The 17,124-nt window shown below is 47.7% G+C and overlaps 1 protein-coding gene across 1 annotated transcript in view; it reads right to left on the reverse strand.

The window, feature by feature from the left end:
- LOC142011217 (solute carrier family 22 member 2-like) overlaps positions 1–16,730 on the reverse strand; it is a 41,807-nt gene extending 25,077 nt beyond the window's left edge. The window contains exons 1-3 of the mRNA XM_074990286.1: positions 16,260–16,730; positions 2,524–2,627; positions 820–974 (exon numbers count right to left, since the gene is read on the reverse strand). Coding sequence (XP_074846387.1) covers positions 820–974; positions 2,524–2,627; positions 16,260–16,676 — 676 coding nt within the window. The 5' untranslated portion in view covers positions 16,677–16,730. The remainder of the gene's footprint in view (positions 1–819; positions 975–2,523; positions 2,628–16,259) is intronic.
- Positions 16,731–17,124: the final 394 nt, after the last annotated feature.

Raw genomic sequence — 17,124 nt, forward strand, 5'->3', positions numbered from 1 at the left:
CAGCATCACTTCCACCTCACCCTGGTGCATGACATTGCAGCACTGCTCAGGTTTGGCCCAACCACTCCTGTCATGCCACACAGTGCCACAAGCATCAGGACAAGAAGCCAGTCCCATGGATCCATAGCAAGGCCAGCCCCGCTACCTTATAACTGTTTGAGGGCAGCGGGCGTCTTACTAGAATCTGGGGCCCAGGACCCAGGGATGGGCTAATCTGGCCCTCCATGTGACTTCCTTATTGCCTTCCCACACTGGTGTATATCTTCCATTCAAAATGATCACGCAATAGCTAAGAGCACTGAAGGAACTTCTGTCTTTCTCGGAACGGATCTAATGCACTTCAGTTCTTGTTGAGATGTAAAGCCTGAGCTTGCCCTTTGCTGCTCCTTTATGCATAAAGATTTCACAAAGTTGTTTTCTCTGCTTGTCTCTTTGCAGTCCTCCTTTATCACCACCTCCTCCTTTCACTCAGCTTAGACAGCATGGGACCCTCGATAGCGAGGCCACACCAAGCTGCTGCCCCCTTGCCTCTCTCACACCATGAGAAACAGGATGCTGAGCTCTGGCACAAAAAGGACCGCATCTCAAGGGAACTGCCTCACTTGATGTCACCGTTCTGATCTTCCAAAGTCACTGGGGTGTGAGGGAAGAAACGAATCTCTAGGGTAAACGGACAAGAAGGAGGGAAAACAATATATACGTCCAAGCAGCAGCAGCAGCAAAGGGCTATTTTCTAGTTTCCTATTTGGTCCAATGAATTGCCAGCTTCCCCTCCATCTGCCACTACCAATATTACTCCCAGGAAAGCACCAGTCTTACTCATGATGTAGCCTGCTACCCAGCCACCCTTGCTGACCAGTCCTTGCAGGAAGCGAAAGATCACCATCCAGAGGTAGCTTGGTGCTAAGGCCACAAAAACGCCAGAGGCGGCACTGACGAGGAGAGTCACTACAAGGCAAAGTTTACGGCCAAACCTGCATGGGAGAAGAATTACACGTATGAAATTAAAACAGACACATACAAAGAAGTAAATGTAGCATTTAGAAAACATACATTTATCTATTGTAGGGAAAGGCCCACAGTCAGTCATATTATAGAACTACATATCCGTACTCTTATAAAACGAGGGGTGTTTTTCTGTCCGTCCCAGCCTGGCTGAGTCCCCAGGAGGGCTGGAGCTGCCAGCAGAGCTCCATGCACCTGCTGGCTCCCAGTATCAGGGTTGTGGGGTTCCCCTGGCCCTGACTACGTCCCTGGGACTGGAGCTGCCAATGGAGTCCTGCACCCTGACCAACTCTCTGTGCCCCAGCCAGCATCAGGCCCCAGGGCTGCTGGGGTTCCCCTGGCCCCAGCTGGATCCCAGGGGCTGGAACTGCCAGCAGAGTTCTGCCCCTTGACCAACTGCCAGCCCTGGGGCTGCTGGGGTTCCCTTGGCCTGGTCCCCATGACTGCAGCTGCTGGCTCCCAGCCCCACAGCTGCCAGGGTTTCCCCAGCCTCAGCCAGGTCCCTGGGGCTAGAACTGCCAGGCTTCCTCTGGCCCCAGCCAGATCCTCAGGACTGGAGCTTCCAATGAGCTTCCTGGATTGGTAACCGCCACAAAGGAGCAGGTCCTGCTAGTATAGGATGATAATGGCGGCCTAATGCTCACCTACTATTTGGGTTAACTTCTCCATTGCTTTGCAATTCCATAAATGCTTTCAGCAGATTGGATCAAACTGAGCATCCCAAACAATAGCTGGGCAATAGAGCTACATTAATACACATAGATGGCAAAAGGTACCTCTTCCTGTCTATGTTACATGGTTTGGAAGAAAGGGACTTGATGACGAAGATAATTACCCAGGCATTATAAAGGAAACTGCAGCATAAAGCAAAGATTAGCTATGACTAATTTACAGACAAAGGCCCCAATTCTGCAAACCATCCATGTTTAGCTCTCCCATGAACATGAATCGAAGTTTCGCACACAGAGTTTTCATGAGGAGGCCTGTAGAGCTTGCAAATCAAAGAAATGTGGGGGCATGGAGGGATGGGTGGAGGGGATTACATTGTTAGAATGAAGGCACACCTTTTTCCATGGACTGGAAAAATGGTTCTAGTGCTTTATATAAACAGACACTTCCTGGACCCAGAGCCAGTGGTATATTGTTAATTTCAATGATCTAAACATGTTCTGAACAAAGTGCTACACTTATGAATATCACTTTTGTCTCATATTTGCACTGATATTGTATCCATTTAGCAATCTCAGCTTGTATTATTTCTTGATAAACAAACCCAGTCTAGAAGGAAACCGGATGTTTACATATCATTGTTATCAATAGTTTTGTATAAAAGGTGTCTACAGCTGAAAAACCCATAGAAATATCAGAGTCTGATATGTTTTTCCCTAGACAGAGTTAGGAGAGTTCATTCATTGACAGGAGCATGAGCATGCTGTCGGATGGATTTATTTGCCTCTAAATTTGGTTAACTGCTACACATTAATTCGAGATAGTCATGTATTAATATCCCACACCTACCTGTCTGCTATGTAGCCAACATATACAGATCCAGCAAAAAAGCCAGCATTTACACAGGACTGAAAGAGATCCACCTTCCAGGAGTCTTCACACACCAGGTTAAACTGAAGAGGAACATTAGAGTTAAAGGAAATCTCAGTGAACATATTCACTCCTTACAACTAGAAGAGAGAAGTTACTCACCGTAGTAACGATGGTTCTTTGAGATGTGTCCCCGTGGGTGCTCCACGATAGGTGTCGGGCTCACCCCGGCGCCGCAGGTCGGATCTTTTCAGCAGTTTCTGCCGGACCGCGCATGCGCCGGCGCGCGCCGCTCCTGGCCGCGTGCGCGATCCAGTCCCCGCCAGTTCCTTGACCAACCGCCTCGGATGCTCCTGAAAAATACTAAACAGAGATCCAAAGCTGGGAGGATGGGCAGGTGGTGGCACACCCACGGGGACACATCTCAAAGAACCATCGTTACTACGGTGAGTAACTTCTCTTTCTTCCTCGAGTGTCCCCGTGGGTGCTCCACGATAGGTGACTACCCAGCAGTAACCCAAGATAGGAGGTGGGTAATCGGTTTATGTGCAGCTTGTCCCCGAGAGGACCGCTGTCGAGAGACGGGTATCCTCCTGGAATACCCTGTGAAGGGCATAATGCTTGGCGAAGGTGTCATAGGATGACCAGGTCACCGCTCTGCAAATGTCTTTTAGCGCAATGCCCTTGAAAAAGGCTGTTGATGCCGCCACCGCCCTAGTGGAGAGAGCCCTAGGCGGGGCCAGTAAAGGAGTCTAAGTTCGTAGCACATTTTTATGCAGGATACAATGTGCTTTGAGATTCTCTGCGAAGAGAGACCTTCTCCTTTTGATTTGGGAGCGAGACAGACTAGGAGTCTCTGTTTTCCGGAAGGACTTAGTCCTGTCTATATAGAAAGCCAGTGCCCTCCTCACGTCCAGGAGGTGTAGGCACGCCTCTTTGTTGGAGTTATGAGGCTTTGGATAAACGAGGGTAAAACTATAGGTTCGTTAATATGTAACTCTGAAGAAACTTTGGGAACAAAGGCTGGATGCAGCCGTAAGGTTACCAGCTCCTTGGAAATTACTGTGCAAGGTGGTGTTGCAATAACTGCCGCAAGCTCGCTCACCCTGCGAGCTGACGTGATTGCAAGAAGGAAGGTCGTCTTTATTGTAAGGAGACGGAGGGAAACCGTGGCTAAGGGTTCAAACGGTGGTCCCATTAGCACATTAAGCACCAGGTCCAAACTCCACGAAGGTGGAAGCGGTTTCCGAGGAGGGTATAGGTTTACCAGCCGTTTGAGGAACCTGGTAACCATGGGATGGGCAAACACTGTGTGCCCTTCCTCTTCATGTCTGAAAGCCGATATAGCGGCAAGGTGGACCTTCAACGAGGATAGGGAGAGTGTGCCTCTCTTGAGGTCCAGTAAATACTCTAGTATTACAGGTATATGCGCAGCAAGGGGGGCTAATTGCTTGGTAGAACACCATGCAGTGAATCGAGTCCATTTTTGCTTATAGGGCTTCCTGGTGGAAGTCCTCCTGCTACTTTCTGGGACTTGTTGCACTCCCTCTGTACACGTGGTCTCTAGGGAGCTGAGCCATGGATTAACCATGCTTGTAGTCGCAGGCCTCGGGGGTGTGGATGCACTATGGACCCCTGGGCTTGCATGAGCAGATCCGGCGCCACCGGGAGGGGCATCGGTGGACAGTCCGACATGCGCAGGAGTAGGGGGAACCATTGCTGTCGATCCCACATTGGGACTATCAGGATCATTCGGGCTCTCTCTCTCCTGGCTTTCTGCAAGACTTTCTGGATAAGCACTGTGGGAGTAAAGGCGTAGAGCAGGGGACCCCTCCACGAGATTGCAAATGCGTCCCCCAGGGACCCCCATCCCAGTCCTGCCCTGGAGCAGTATTGCGGGCACTTCTTGTTGTGTTGAGTGGCAAACAGGTCTATCTGGGGAAATCCCCATGCGTGAAAAATCGGTTGTAGCAGATCGGGACGGATCTGCCACTCGTGTGTGAGTGCGAAGCGCCTGCTCAGCTGGTCTGCCTTCACATTGTGAGCGCCTGGTAAATACAAGGCTTTCAAGGTTATATTGTTGGCAATGCACCAGTTCCACAAATCGGACTGCTTCCGCACATAAGGCATGGGATCGAGCTCCTCCTTGCCGATTTATATAAAACATGGTGGAGGTATTGTCTGTACTGATCCCGACTACTTGCCTTGTATATGGTCTCAAAAGTGTTTGCAGGCATTGAACGCTGCTCTGAGCTGCAGTATATTTATGTGCAGTGACTGTTCCATGGAGGACCACAGTCTTTGCATCACCTTTTCGCCCATGTGTGCTCCCCACCCTATGTGGGAGGTGTCGGTAGTAAGAAAAACAGATATTTGTGGTTGGTGAAAGGCACCCGTTAGTATGTTCTTGGGGTTCACCCACCATTGCAGGGATCTGCGCACCTCTGTCGTGGGCGACACCACCCTGTGGACAGTGCGTGCTGCTGGTTTGTAGACACTCGCCAGCCAGTGCTGCATGCTGCGCCTATGCAATCGGGCATTCTGTACCACAAACGTTGCTGCTGCCATGTGGCCCAGCAGCTGTAAGCACGTCAGAACCGGCAGCGTAGAGCTGAAGGTGATGACTTGCATGAGGGAACCAATGGTGCGAAAGCGGGCATCTGGTAGATAAACCCTTGCTGTGATGGAATTCATACGTGCCCCTATGAACTCTACGTCCTGTGCGGGGTCTATCTTTGATTTTGCCAAATTGATGACCAGGCCCAGCAAAGAGAACGTGTCTGCTGTGACGCGTATCATGCGAAGTACCTCTTCCTTCGAGGCCCCTTTCAGTAGCCAGTCTTTTTTTTTTTTTTCCAGATATGGGAATATAAACACCCCCGTCTGTGCAGGTAGGCTGACACCACTGCCAAGGTCTTGGTGAAGACTCTGGGGGACGAGGAGAGGCCGAACGGCAGAACCTTGTACTGAAAAATGTTCTTTGCCTACCATAACCCGGAGAAAACGCCTGTGAGCCAGGTGAATAGTTATGTGGGAATACGCGTCTTGTAAGTCGAGGGCTGAGAACCAATCTTCATCATCCAGTGCCGTAGAGTATAGAGGTGACTGATCACCCGAAAGCGTTGCTTGTGCAAGTACCGGTTGAGGCCTCGAAGATCTAGGCTGGGCCTCCAGCCTCCTGTCTTTTTCTCTGTGAGGAAGTATCTGGAGTAGAACCCTTTCCCTCGGAGTTGCTCCGGCACTCTTTCCACTGCCCCTATAAGCATAAGATGGCCTACCTCCTGCTTGAGTCTCGCTTCGTGGGAGGTGTCCTTTAGGTGGGGTCTGGGTGGAGGTCGTGGTGGTGGAAGCGACTGGAAGGGAATCGCGTAACCCATGGCTATGATCTCCAGTACCCATTTGTCTGTGGTGATCTTTTGCCACTGGTCGTAGAATGGTCGGAGGCGATGGTGGATCAGTAGCTTCAGATGACATTGCGTGATGGTAGTGATAGTGCAGCCCTCGATCTGTGTGTCAAACTTGTGGCCTTTGGCCCTGCCCCGAGGACGCACGGCTCTGTTGAGAATGTCGCCTGGGAGTTCTGTACTGTTGGTGCTGTTGATGTCGCCCTTGCTTGTAGCCCCTGTGGTACTGGGGACGCTGTGGTTGATACTGCAAACAGCTTCTGCGTGTCAAAGGGGAGATCAACGATCTTTGCCTGCAGATCCCTCGGGATACCCGATGTCTGGAGCCAGGACTCCCTGCTCATGACCACTGCTGTAGCTGCTGAGCGTGCTGCCGTATCTGCTGCGACTAGGGCGATCTGAACTCCTGTCCCTGAGGCTGTGTAGTCTTCCTGCACGATGGCCTTGAGCAGCGGCTTCTTGTCCTCTGGAAGCGAGTCCATGAGGGAAGTCAGCCTGGAGTAGCTGTCGAAATTATGGTTCGCTAGATACACTGCGTAATTCGCCACTCTCAAGAGTAGGGTAGAGGGGGAGTAGACCTTTCTGCCGAACAACTCTAGTTTCTTGGCATCTTGTCCGTTCCCCCTGTCTTGTACTGAGAAGTTTGACCTCTGTTGAGATGATTCCACCACCAGAGAATTTGGTTGCGGGTGGCTGAACAGGAACTCCATGCCCTTCGTTGGGACGAAGTACTTCTTATCCGCTCTCTTGTTTATAGGCGGAGTGGACGCAGGGGTCTGCCATATTGTGGTGGTGGACTCCATGATTGCTTCATCAGCGGAATAGCTATTTTGGAAGAGGCCGGAGGTCTCAGGTTTTTAAGGAGCTTATGGTGTTTCTCCTGCACCTCTGCTGTTTGGATGCCTTGAGTGAAGGCCACCCTTTTAAACAGCTCTTGCAACTGTTTGAGACAGTCTGGAGGATGGACGTCCCCTGGGGCCGTGGCCTCGTCGGGGGAAGATAGCGAGGAACCGCTAGGGTAAGCCTCTCTGGACCCCTCTGGGTCCTGTTGACGGTGATACATCCTCTCGCTAGATACTTGCGAGGGAAAATCTCGGGGTTCCAGAATCAACTCCCCCTGAGATATCTGCGTTTCCGTCCCCGTCCGCGATTGCTCTCGGGGATATTGAACCGTCTGGGGGGATCTGTCCCTGGGAGTATGCCTATGGTGTCTATGCCCCGCATGATAGGGGCGACCACGGCAACACGGGCACTGTTCCGGAGATGGAGACCTGGACCACTCTGGAGGCGCATACCCCCTGCGTCTGGGGGAGCGAGATCGTCTGGGTGATTGAGATAATGGAGAGACTGATTTGTGGCAGTACTCCAGGGGTTCAAAGCCCAGGAAGGGCAATGGTGGTCCGAGCCATGGTGATGCTGGCTGTAGGAACAGGGATGAGGGCTCAGGGTATACTGGAGGTGACCCCTGCCACCTCATTGGAGTCTGCAGCATAAGTGGAGGGCTTAGAGCGAGTGGCCCTGCAGCCCTGTCTGGAGAAGGGCTGCGGTGCCGGGTTTTCTGTGCTGCCTTTCCCCTCCCCTGTGGGGCTGGCTCCGCCCCTTTCCGTGTCGGGGATCTCGGCCCTGCTGTCTGCGCCATGCTCGGCACGCTCCGCTGCAGTGCCACACAGGTGGTCTCCCCCGGTGCCTGCAGGCCGTGTGCCTGCGAGCTCTGCACCGCCGGTTCCCCGGGGGTCGGTGCCGCTAGCTGCGGTGCCACCGGTTCCGGTGCTGGCCTGGCCACCGCCCTGCCCACGGGGCGAGGCGGCTGTTTGATTATCGGAGGCTCAGCCTCTGCCACATGCGTCTCCGTGCCGCTGCCGCTCAGCTGTGACTGCGGCTGGGGGCTATGCGCTCCATGCGTCCCGCTCACTGTGGCTGCTGGCAGGGATTGGGTTGGTGAAAGCTTCCTCCATTTTTGCGCTGATGGGGTTAGGGAAGCAGCTTTCCTTTTATGGGCCCCTGCGGGTCCCTCCTGCTGAGGCCGCTCCGGCGCGTCTGGCTGGAGGGCCTTGTCAAGGAGCAGCATTTTCAGCCGTATCTCTCTGTCCTTCCTTGCTCTGGCTGTGAGCTTTGCGCAGAAGGAGCATTTCTGTGCCCATTGGAGGCCGGCATCGCTTTGCAGCATGACTCACACTTTGAATCCTGAAGAGGACATTGTGGTGAGTCTTTGAGTTGTTAATAGGGTACTTAGCACCTTCTCTGTGCCCGCTCCCCTCTCGGACTCAGCCTGCCGCGGCAGGAGGCCTAATGGCCTTACGTCCCCAGGCCTCCGCTGCTCCGCTCGCTACTAAGGCTGTAAAACTTTACTTTTACTCTCTCCTTTTTTTTTTGTTTTGTTTTGAAAACAACAACAAGCTAAGTTAAGCTAAAGACTGAAAAACAAGCTCTAAACACTTTAAAAACATTAAATATGCTAATTCTGGCCGTAGCCTGAGCGGATTCCGTCTGCAGCCGATGGCAGTTAAAGAGGACCTGGCGGGGACAGGATCGCGCACGCGGCCGGGAGCATGCAAGGGAGCGGCGCGCGCCGGCGCATGCGCGGTCCAGCAGAAACCGCTGAAAAGATCCGACCTGCGGCGCCGGGGCGAGCCCGACACCTATCGTGGAGCACCCACGGGGACACTCGAGGAAGAACTGGTGGATACCATGTTAGCTTTCTTGCAGCAGCATTCTATTCCAGGGCTGAGCTTTCATTAAAAGCCCCAGAGGTAGTTTGATGAATAGGAATACAAGCCCAGGGCCTTGGATAATTCCTCTGATGTTTCCTTTATTACCCAATCCTCTAATCTCATCTGCTTTAGGGAGATATGGGATTTAAAGAACACCCCACACACACATACCCTTTGTCCAGTATTAGATTACCACCCAAAACCTCCAGCCAGCATCAGGACTCTTGCAAAAGGCAATTTACTTCACTACAGACTTGAACATCCTTTGACACTGTCATGTGGGCAACTCTGGGACCTTTAGCAGCTTCCACTGGGGGCCAGAAGCTACAGTCCCAGCAGTGATTCCTGCTATTCCTCCCATATAGCAGTAGCTCTGGCTGGTCTCTCAGGGGCCTAGAATTCTCTTTGCAATGAAGATTACAGATGCCTATAAAAAGCAACCAACACTACAGGGCCTTTCAGTTTCCTGTGAAGCACAAGCTGTGCTCTGCTGGGCCACAGTTTGAGAACAGCTACCTTAAAATACCACCACAAGCTCAGAGCAGAAACAGTTTGAACTTAACAGTAAGAAGCACAAGAAGAGGGGAGCTTAGAGCTTGCTGTGCATGAACACAGAAATTGGAAGGGCACTGGAGAGCCAAAACCAGGTGGCCCCTATTCAAAGTCAACCCTGTTAGATTATTTGCGACTCATCCTTTGGTTCTGTGCATTTTTTTAGAAAGTGTTTCTAAAACTTTAGAGGGGGTGGGAGATGAAGATAATTAAAACTGGCTGTATCTCTCTCCTTCCTGCTAAAATCAGGTTAATTAAAGGTATCTATTTTTAAAGCACACAAGAAGATATCTTCAGCTCCTGGGCTGATGGTTCTTCTCTTTGCGGGGATGACCATGGAACAAAACATGGGCTCCCACAGCATTATCTTTACAACCTGTGGCCAATGTTCCCTGTAAGCTGTGTGCTTGTGCGGCCACTCCAGAGAGATTCAGATCCCATCCAGCTGGTTAGCAGTGCACCCATGGAAAGGGTCTTTGAATCTTCTGGCAGTACACACTCACTCATGCCTCAGTGCACATAAAACTTTATTCCCCACATGGATGGAAAAGATTAGAATGCACATTTCTGTGGAACCAACTACACATTCAAACTGACAGAAAAATTCACACACAGCTAAAGAGCTGACTCTGCACTCACATTAGGGCACTGGACCACTTCAAATGACTAAACAAATACAGAGGTAATCTGGGAGCAAAGTCTAAAGGTCCCATAACAATGATTGACAACAAGTACAGGATTTTGAACAGTGTTTTTGTCACTTTATCTAAAGTCTAAAAGTAAGAATGATCATCAATGATTTAGATATTGGCATAGAAAGCACGCTTAAGTTTGCAGATGATACCAAGCTGGGAGGGATTGCAACTGCTTTGGAAGATAGGGTCATAATTCAAAATGATCTGGATAAATGGGAGAAATGGTTTGAGGTAAACAGGATGAAGATTAATAAGGACAAATGCAAAGTGCTCCACTTGGGAAGGAACAATCAGTTTCACACATTCAGAATGGGGAGAGACTGTCTAAGAATGAGTACAGAAGAAAGGGATCTAGGGGTTATAGTGGACCACAAGCTAAATGTGGGTCAACAGTGTGATGCTGTTGCAAAAAAAGCAAACATGATTCTGGGATGCACTAACAGGTGTGTCATGAACAAGACACAAGTCGTCATTCTTCCACTCTACTCTGCACTGGTTAGGCCTCAGCTGGAGTATTGTGTCCAGTTCTGGGCACCGTAGTTCAGGAAGGATGTGGAGAAATTGGAGAGGGTCCAGAAGAGAGCGACAAGAATGGTTAAAGTCTAGAGAAAGTGACCGATGAAGAAAGACTGAAAGAATTAGGCTTGTTTAGTTTGGAAAAGAGAAGATTGAGGGGAGACATGATTGCGGTTTTCAGGTATCCAAAAGGTGTCATAAGGAGGAGGGAGAAAACTTGTTCTTTTTGGCCTCTGAGGATACAAGAGGCAATGGGCTTAAACTGCAGCAAGGGAGGTTTAGGTTGGATATTAGGGAAAGTTCCTAACTGTCAGGGTGGTCAAACAGTGGAATAAATTGCCAAGGGAGGTTGTGGAATCTCCATCTCTGGAGATATTTATGCAGAGGTTAGATAGATGTCTATCAGAGATGGTTTAGACAGTACTTGGTCCTGTCATTAGGGCAGGACTTGATGACCTCTCGAAGTCCCTTCCAGTCCTAGTGGTCTAAGAACTATTCTACCTGTGGAGACCTTTTACAATGCAGATTTATAGTGTTCCAGAAACGTTTTGACAGGCTCCCCAAAATTATTCAATGCAAGCTCAACAAATTTAATCAAAGTAACGGATGCTCCTAATTCAGTCAAGATTTCCAAAAGGGATTGATTTTGGTGTTTTTGCTTTTGGAGTCCCAACTTCAGATGCCTCCAAAGGGTCCCAATTTTCATATAGACCTCAGCACTCACTTTGAAAATGAAAGATCTGTAAAAGGTGTCATTAAGTCATTCAGGATAAAGGGTCACTTTTTTAAACCCTGGCTCACTGGACTTATTTTCCCCTTGTCCTTCAGCTGCTGCAAGGGACACAATACAAATATTGTAAATTAAAACTGTTGCAGATTATAGCCAAAACAAAGGTAAAAGGTTCAGAAATTATCTCTGTAAGGAAAAGTGAAGCAACAAAGGGCACAGTTGAGTTCAACACCAGAGATTTTGGGGCAAAAATGTTCCAAATTGACTTAAACTTTACATACCAAAAGCCAAATCTGGCTGCCTGAATAAGTGGCCCAATTTTCAGAAAAGCCAAACGCCTGCAATGCCCAGTGACTTCACACTAGGCATGCTAAAAGGCTTAACACAGACCACTCACTCATGTCATTTGGAATACTGGGATCCATATCACTGCACTTTTCCTTAGAGCCAGCTTACAGGCAATTTCCTCTTTGAGCATGTATGTACCAGGCCAATGCCACAATGTTTGGGTTACAATTGCTACAAGAGAATAGGTTAAATGTTTTAAAATACAATAATGGAAAGCTTTTGAGATTGTTTTAAGACATGCAGATGTTTGGGGCTAAATTTCATCTGCCAAGATCCCCTAAATAACTTTTACTAAGAAAATTTCATAATGCTTCATACTATGACTTCTAATTTACTGCACATATGTTAATGGGAGAGGGTGTTCCATAAAAAACACAATATTGCCCTCGATGCACCTGTTATTTCCAATACACTGGCCTTCAGCAAGTTCGCCTCTGTACATCTTAGTATTGAATTGTTATAGGGCATTGAGCACCGATTTCCAATTTTAGACCTTGTTGACACCATGAGTTTTTAAGAAACATGAAACCATGTTTGTGTACCATGGTCTGCGTCTACATACAATGGAGTCAACTTTGTTGGAAACTGTGGCAGTTACCCACTTTCACCCTGGATATAGGTCTAGACTGGCATGGAATTGTCTTCCTGTTATTTTGCCACTGAGACAGGACCCTCATGGTCACGCACATGTAACAGTTTTGGCTGTCCCTTTTCCTTCCAGCCCTCTGCACGGCTGCCGGCTGACTCAGGCTCCAGGAGCTCCAGTTATGGGGCTGTTTTACTGAAGCACAGACTTCTAGGCTTGGCCTGGAGCTTTAGGACTCTGCAAGATAGCAAGTCCCAGAGTTCAGGCTGCAACCCAACCCGGAAGTCTACACTGCCCTGAATCACCACCGCAGCCTGAGCCAGTTGGTATGATCAGACCGATCCCATAGGGTGCTGCTCTTTGTGCAGGTTTTCTGCGTGATCCGTTGCCTGCAGCATGCTATGGGAAAGTGAATCAGATTTTCTTAAAATGCACCCACGTCAACATGGTTAGGCAGTGTGTTCAGTGTGGATACACCACTGAATCCAGCATGGGCTTACGTTGTACCAAAAGTGTAAGCGGCTACAAATTAACCATGTTGGCTGTCAGATGAGAATGGCACAAACTGGTTACTAAAAAATGGCTGAGCAGATCATTAAATAAAAGGACCTCCTCCATGAACTGCTTCTACCTGGCCCTTGGAGTTTGTAGTTAGGAAAAGGAGCATGGCAAACAGCCAGGGCAGCATGGCTTGGAATGGGGTCCCTGGACCACATGCCCAACCAACAGGAATGTACAACAGCATTATTGCTCACTGAAATCAGCAGAAGCAATTGAGCTGGCTGGTGCCTGCTCCAGAGGAGGGACCACACACGGTCACTTCTGAAGGAAGCATCATGGAAAGAGGCAGGAAGAGGAGCCAAGCCCCACTGAGACCCTGAACCCAGACATGAGGGGAGCAGCAAAAGCAGGAAGCATACGTAAGGGGAGAAGGAAAGAAAAGCAGGACGGGAGGAAGCAGGCAGAGGCACCCAGGTGACAATGAGAAATCCTAGGGAAGGAAAGCATCAGAGACAATAAGTGCTAGATTTGGACTGAAACGTGACATGAGGATGATTCTGAGGCATACGAAACAGTTCTCTGGCTCAGCACGCTCATTGTGGTCAGCTTAAAAGCAATTCAATGTGTAAGCTAAACTGACATACAGTGGTTAAAAGTTTGCCGTGGCTGTAAAACGTGACTAGCATTGCTTTTGCTAGCAAATATCACAAATCAAAACCTTACACAAACCAAGTCTCTGTATATTACATGTAGAAAATGGAAACCTTCATGTCATCCTTCTGAAAATTGTCAGTAAATTAGTGAGTCATTCACGAGGATAATTTCTTTAAACTCAAGATGACACTGTCAGAAACCACGGGTTCCACAATTAGGGTATTTCCTGAAAAATTGAGGGAAGGAAGTTTGTAACTAAAACATTTTCCTCCCTCTCACTGTCATACATACCTCTTGCTGCTACACAGGATGCATTTTTAAGACATTTTATCCTAATAGACCTAGTTTGCTTCAAGTAGCTCACGCATCAGTCTAATGCAAGTAACAATGCTTCTCTTTCTAATGGTTCATTCTATTCTTCTTTTAGTTGATTCATCCTTATCAACTGCACTTCAACAGGTGGCACTTGTCTTTGTTGTTACATATCCTCTTCCCACCTACTGACCCCTGCAGAGTCCTACTGCAGTCAAGCGGCACAAGATACCCACAAATCTCAGATTTCTAGACTGGAGTCTGAGTGCAGTAGGATATATTGCTTTCACCCATGACGACTCTGAAATTCTGCCTGTTCAATTTCAGTAAAGTTGGACAATTCCCTGACAGCAGTGACTACATGTCCGCCTCTCCACCTGAGGTCATGGGATAGATGCAACAGTGTCACAATAGCTTCAATTATTCCCCTCCGGTGCAGCTCACAGTGGTGATGGGTAACAATTCTTCCTCAAGGACCCTGACCCATGGGACTCCACAATTCCTCCATCTATGAGGCCACTTAGATGGCTGTGGAGCCTTAGCAATATGCCAACAATGCTACTGTCTCATTTTCCACTTACTCGAGCACTATCATACTGCCAAGAGGTCAAAATACTGATGAGATCAGTGAAGAACAGCTGGCTCAAACTCAGCCTGGAAAAGACCAAAACCAGGGTCACTTGGAAGGATGAAATGTCCCAAGAACCCTCCAAGACCTCTTCTCCAACCCATTTGATGGTTAAGGCAACACAAAGCCTCACTGTTCCATTTGAATTATCGCTCTGCAGCTATGATCAGATGTGTGACCAAAGCAGCCTCCTACTTCCAGCTCATAAGGGCACTCCACCCTCTGTCTCCCAGAGAAGGACCTGGCCACAATGATCCACCCATTTCTTTTCTATAGGCTTTATTGCTGTACACAACACTGTAGGGGGAAACAATACACAGGCCAAACTCAAGTACCTGTCTCCTCCACAATTTAACATGCCTGTAACATCTACACACGTGCTCCAGTCCTTCCATTGATACCCAGGCAGCTTCTGCTGTTAGTTCAAAGCCTTAAGATTGGTGTTAACAGTCACAGACAGATTGGATCCCAATTACATTAGAATCCACAGCTCCATCTAAGAAAAGCCAAGGCAGTTGCGTGTCCCTGGTACCATACACATCACAAATACATGGGGGTTTGTGGTGGAGAAAAGCCAGTGAAAAGACTTTGTCAATAGCATTCCAGCAGGATCTCCTCTTTGATAAAGCTTGTGAACAAAAGCCAGAAAGGCATTTACACAGTCACCCATCTCCACATGACAAAAACAGCCAGTAAGACCCACAAACCGAACTGTCTGTAAGCAAGAAAGACGAAAGACCTCAAAGTCCACTAGGGACATCACTGTTCTAATTTATTTGCCTGGAAGGCACCCAGACACCCCATGGTAGATGACACCACAAAACTTAAAATTAACCCATAAAGGGATTTGGGAGACAGAGCCATGAAACTATGATCCATTCTCTAATGACGGGAAGACTAAATTTAGAACAACGCCAGAAGATGCAAAAAATATTCTCTAGAGTAATGGTGTTCCTTTGTCTGTTTTTTCTATGAATTGTGTGTCTATTACAAAGTGTGTCTGCCGAGATAGCTAATCAATTTCTCACTGGTATTATAAGAGCTCAGTGCTCAACATCATGCCCTTCCAATTGTCTGAAGGGATTTGTTTTTTCAATTCCTTTGTCACCCATCTCTCATCATCATCAATATAGCCAAAGGAGACACTTTTTCTACAGAACTACATAGCATATATTTGTAGTTTTAGGAAAATTCAAGTGTCCTTTAATTTTATGGGGCATAACTAGTTTTAACAATCTTCAGCTTTTACAACTGTCAACTATTCACACTGGCTGTTGCAATAGTACAAAACATTTTAGCTTAATGTAGTTAAAGTAGTTTAATCCTGTTCATTCAGGTTTTTTCTACAATTACTTCTGTGAAGTTAAGTTTAGTATCTGGGAACTAATAAGATTTTAAAATATCCCTTGGAAGTCATGGTTATTGTCCAGTATTTGCTTACATTTTCAACAAACTATATATCTACGGATTATTTTCTGTGATTTATTTCCAATGTAGTTGACCAACAAATGGTACCTTTTTTAGCAATACTGTGCATTCTTTTTCCTATACATAGCCATTTAGTCTCATCTTTAATCCAACCTAATCAAATCAAAAGCCATTTCACATCCATCAAGATTAGATCTTAATTTGTGTTCCTCAAATGCCGTAAGATTTAGGCCATGACCCTACAATGAGCTCTGGGTGGGTTTAGGAGTCCACCTATGTGGAACTGAATTGTACGTGTGGTGCTGTGTATTTTATTCCTGGTTTCCACAGGACATGAACTGCATAGACACACACTCGTCCACACGACTACTCATGCAATTAAAAGCTGTGCTTAAGATGGAGTTCAACTCACACCAAGCATCCATTTACTCATTTGTGAAGTAGAAGTAGCAGCCTGGTTAAAAGCAAGAGCCTACCAGCAGAGCAAACCTGGAACAGCACTTCAGAGCAGGAAATGAAAGACCTGTTATGCAATTGAACAGGCTCTAGTAGTCAATATATTCCATTGTAAGAAGATTAAATGGAATCCTTGTTTGCCCTCAGCTAGTTGGTAGTCCCAGGGGTAGGGAGGAAGAGGAGAATATTTTTACCTCAGTCACGATGGATGATCCAGAAGCATCATAAACCCAGCCATCTTGACAGGGAGCGAGCGGGATGCTGCTCCTGTTACCGTAACCAGTGACATTTTCTAAGGGATCGGTGCAGCTGAAGTCAGTTCTGTTCCAGTCCACGTCGTATCTCCTGCACTGACTAGGCAAAGACGCTCCATGCCTCCCCTGCTCTGGAACTGTGTAATTCAGCTCCTCTTCCAGACTCCAGCCGCATCTGCTGCTCAGCTCAGCGACACCGGGACTGAGACAGCGGTGTTCAGGGGTGAACCCCAGGAAGACAACACCCACGTAAACAGGGGGAAAGGTCACAGACACAAGGCATAAGACAGAAAAGGCTCGCTTCTGGAACAAGTCAAATTCCCCAATATGCTCTAGAATGTCATCCAAGGTTGGCATACTTACATATGGCAACTGAAGAGTAACCTGGTTTCTCTTCCCAACACTGCAATATATTTTGCTGGCAGCACAGCTGCTTAAGTAGCAATAAAATATTTGACCATAAGTCAAGGAGTGGACTTGATAAATTATTAAGCCATGTAGTGACAGCTTTTTTTTTTTTTTTTTTTTTTTAAAGTTAAATTTGAAATCAAGTTTAGGCTCACTCATGAACCTTGGAGAATTGTTATTTGACCTCACCAGTTTTCCTAGAATAGATTCTTCTTGGGAGGGGCAGAAAGTCAGGTAGAAGGTAAATTGTTTGCCACCAAAAAAAACAAAAAATAAAGAGTTAAAGAGTTAACAACAAAAATCACATTCATATCATTCATCACCTATATCCTTACTAAGATACTTTAAGAGGTATCCTGTCTTATCTTGTGCCTTATTACCTTGATTTAGGGTGGCG

The sequence above is a fragment of the Carettochelys insculpta genome, chromosome 3, assembly GCF_033958435.1.
Source record: "Carettochelys insculpta isolate YL-2023 chromosome 3, ASM3395843v1, whole genome shotgun sequence".
Lineage (NCBI taxonomy): Eukaryota > Metazoa > Chordata > Testudines > Carettochelyidae > Carettochelys > Carettochelys insculpta.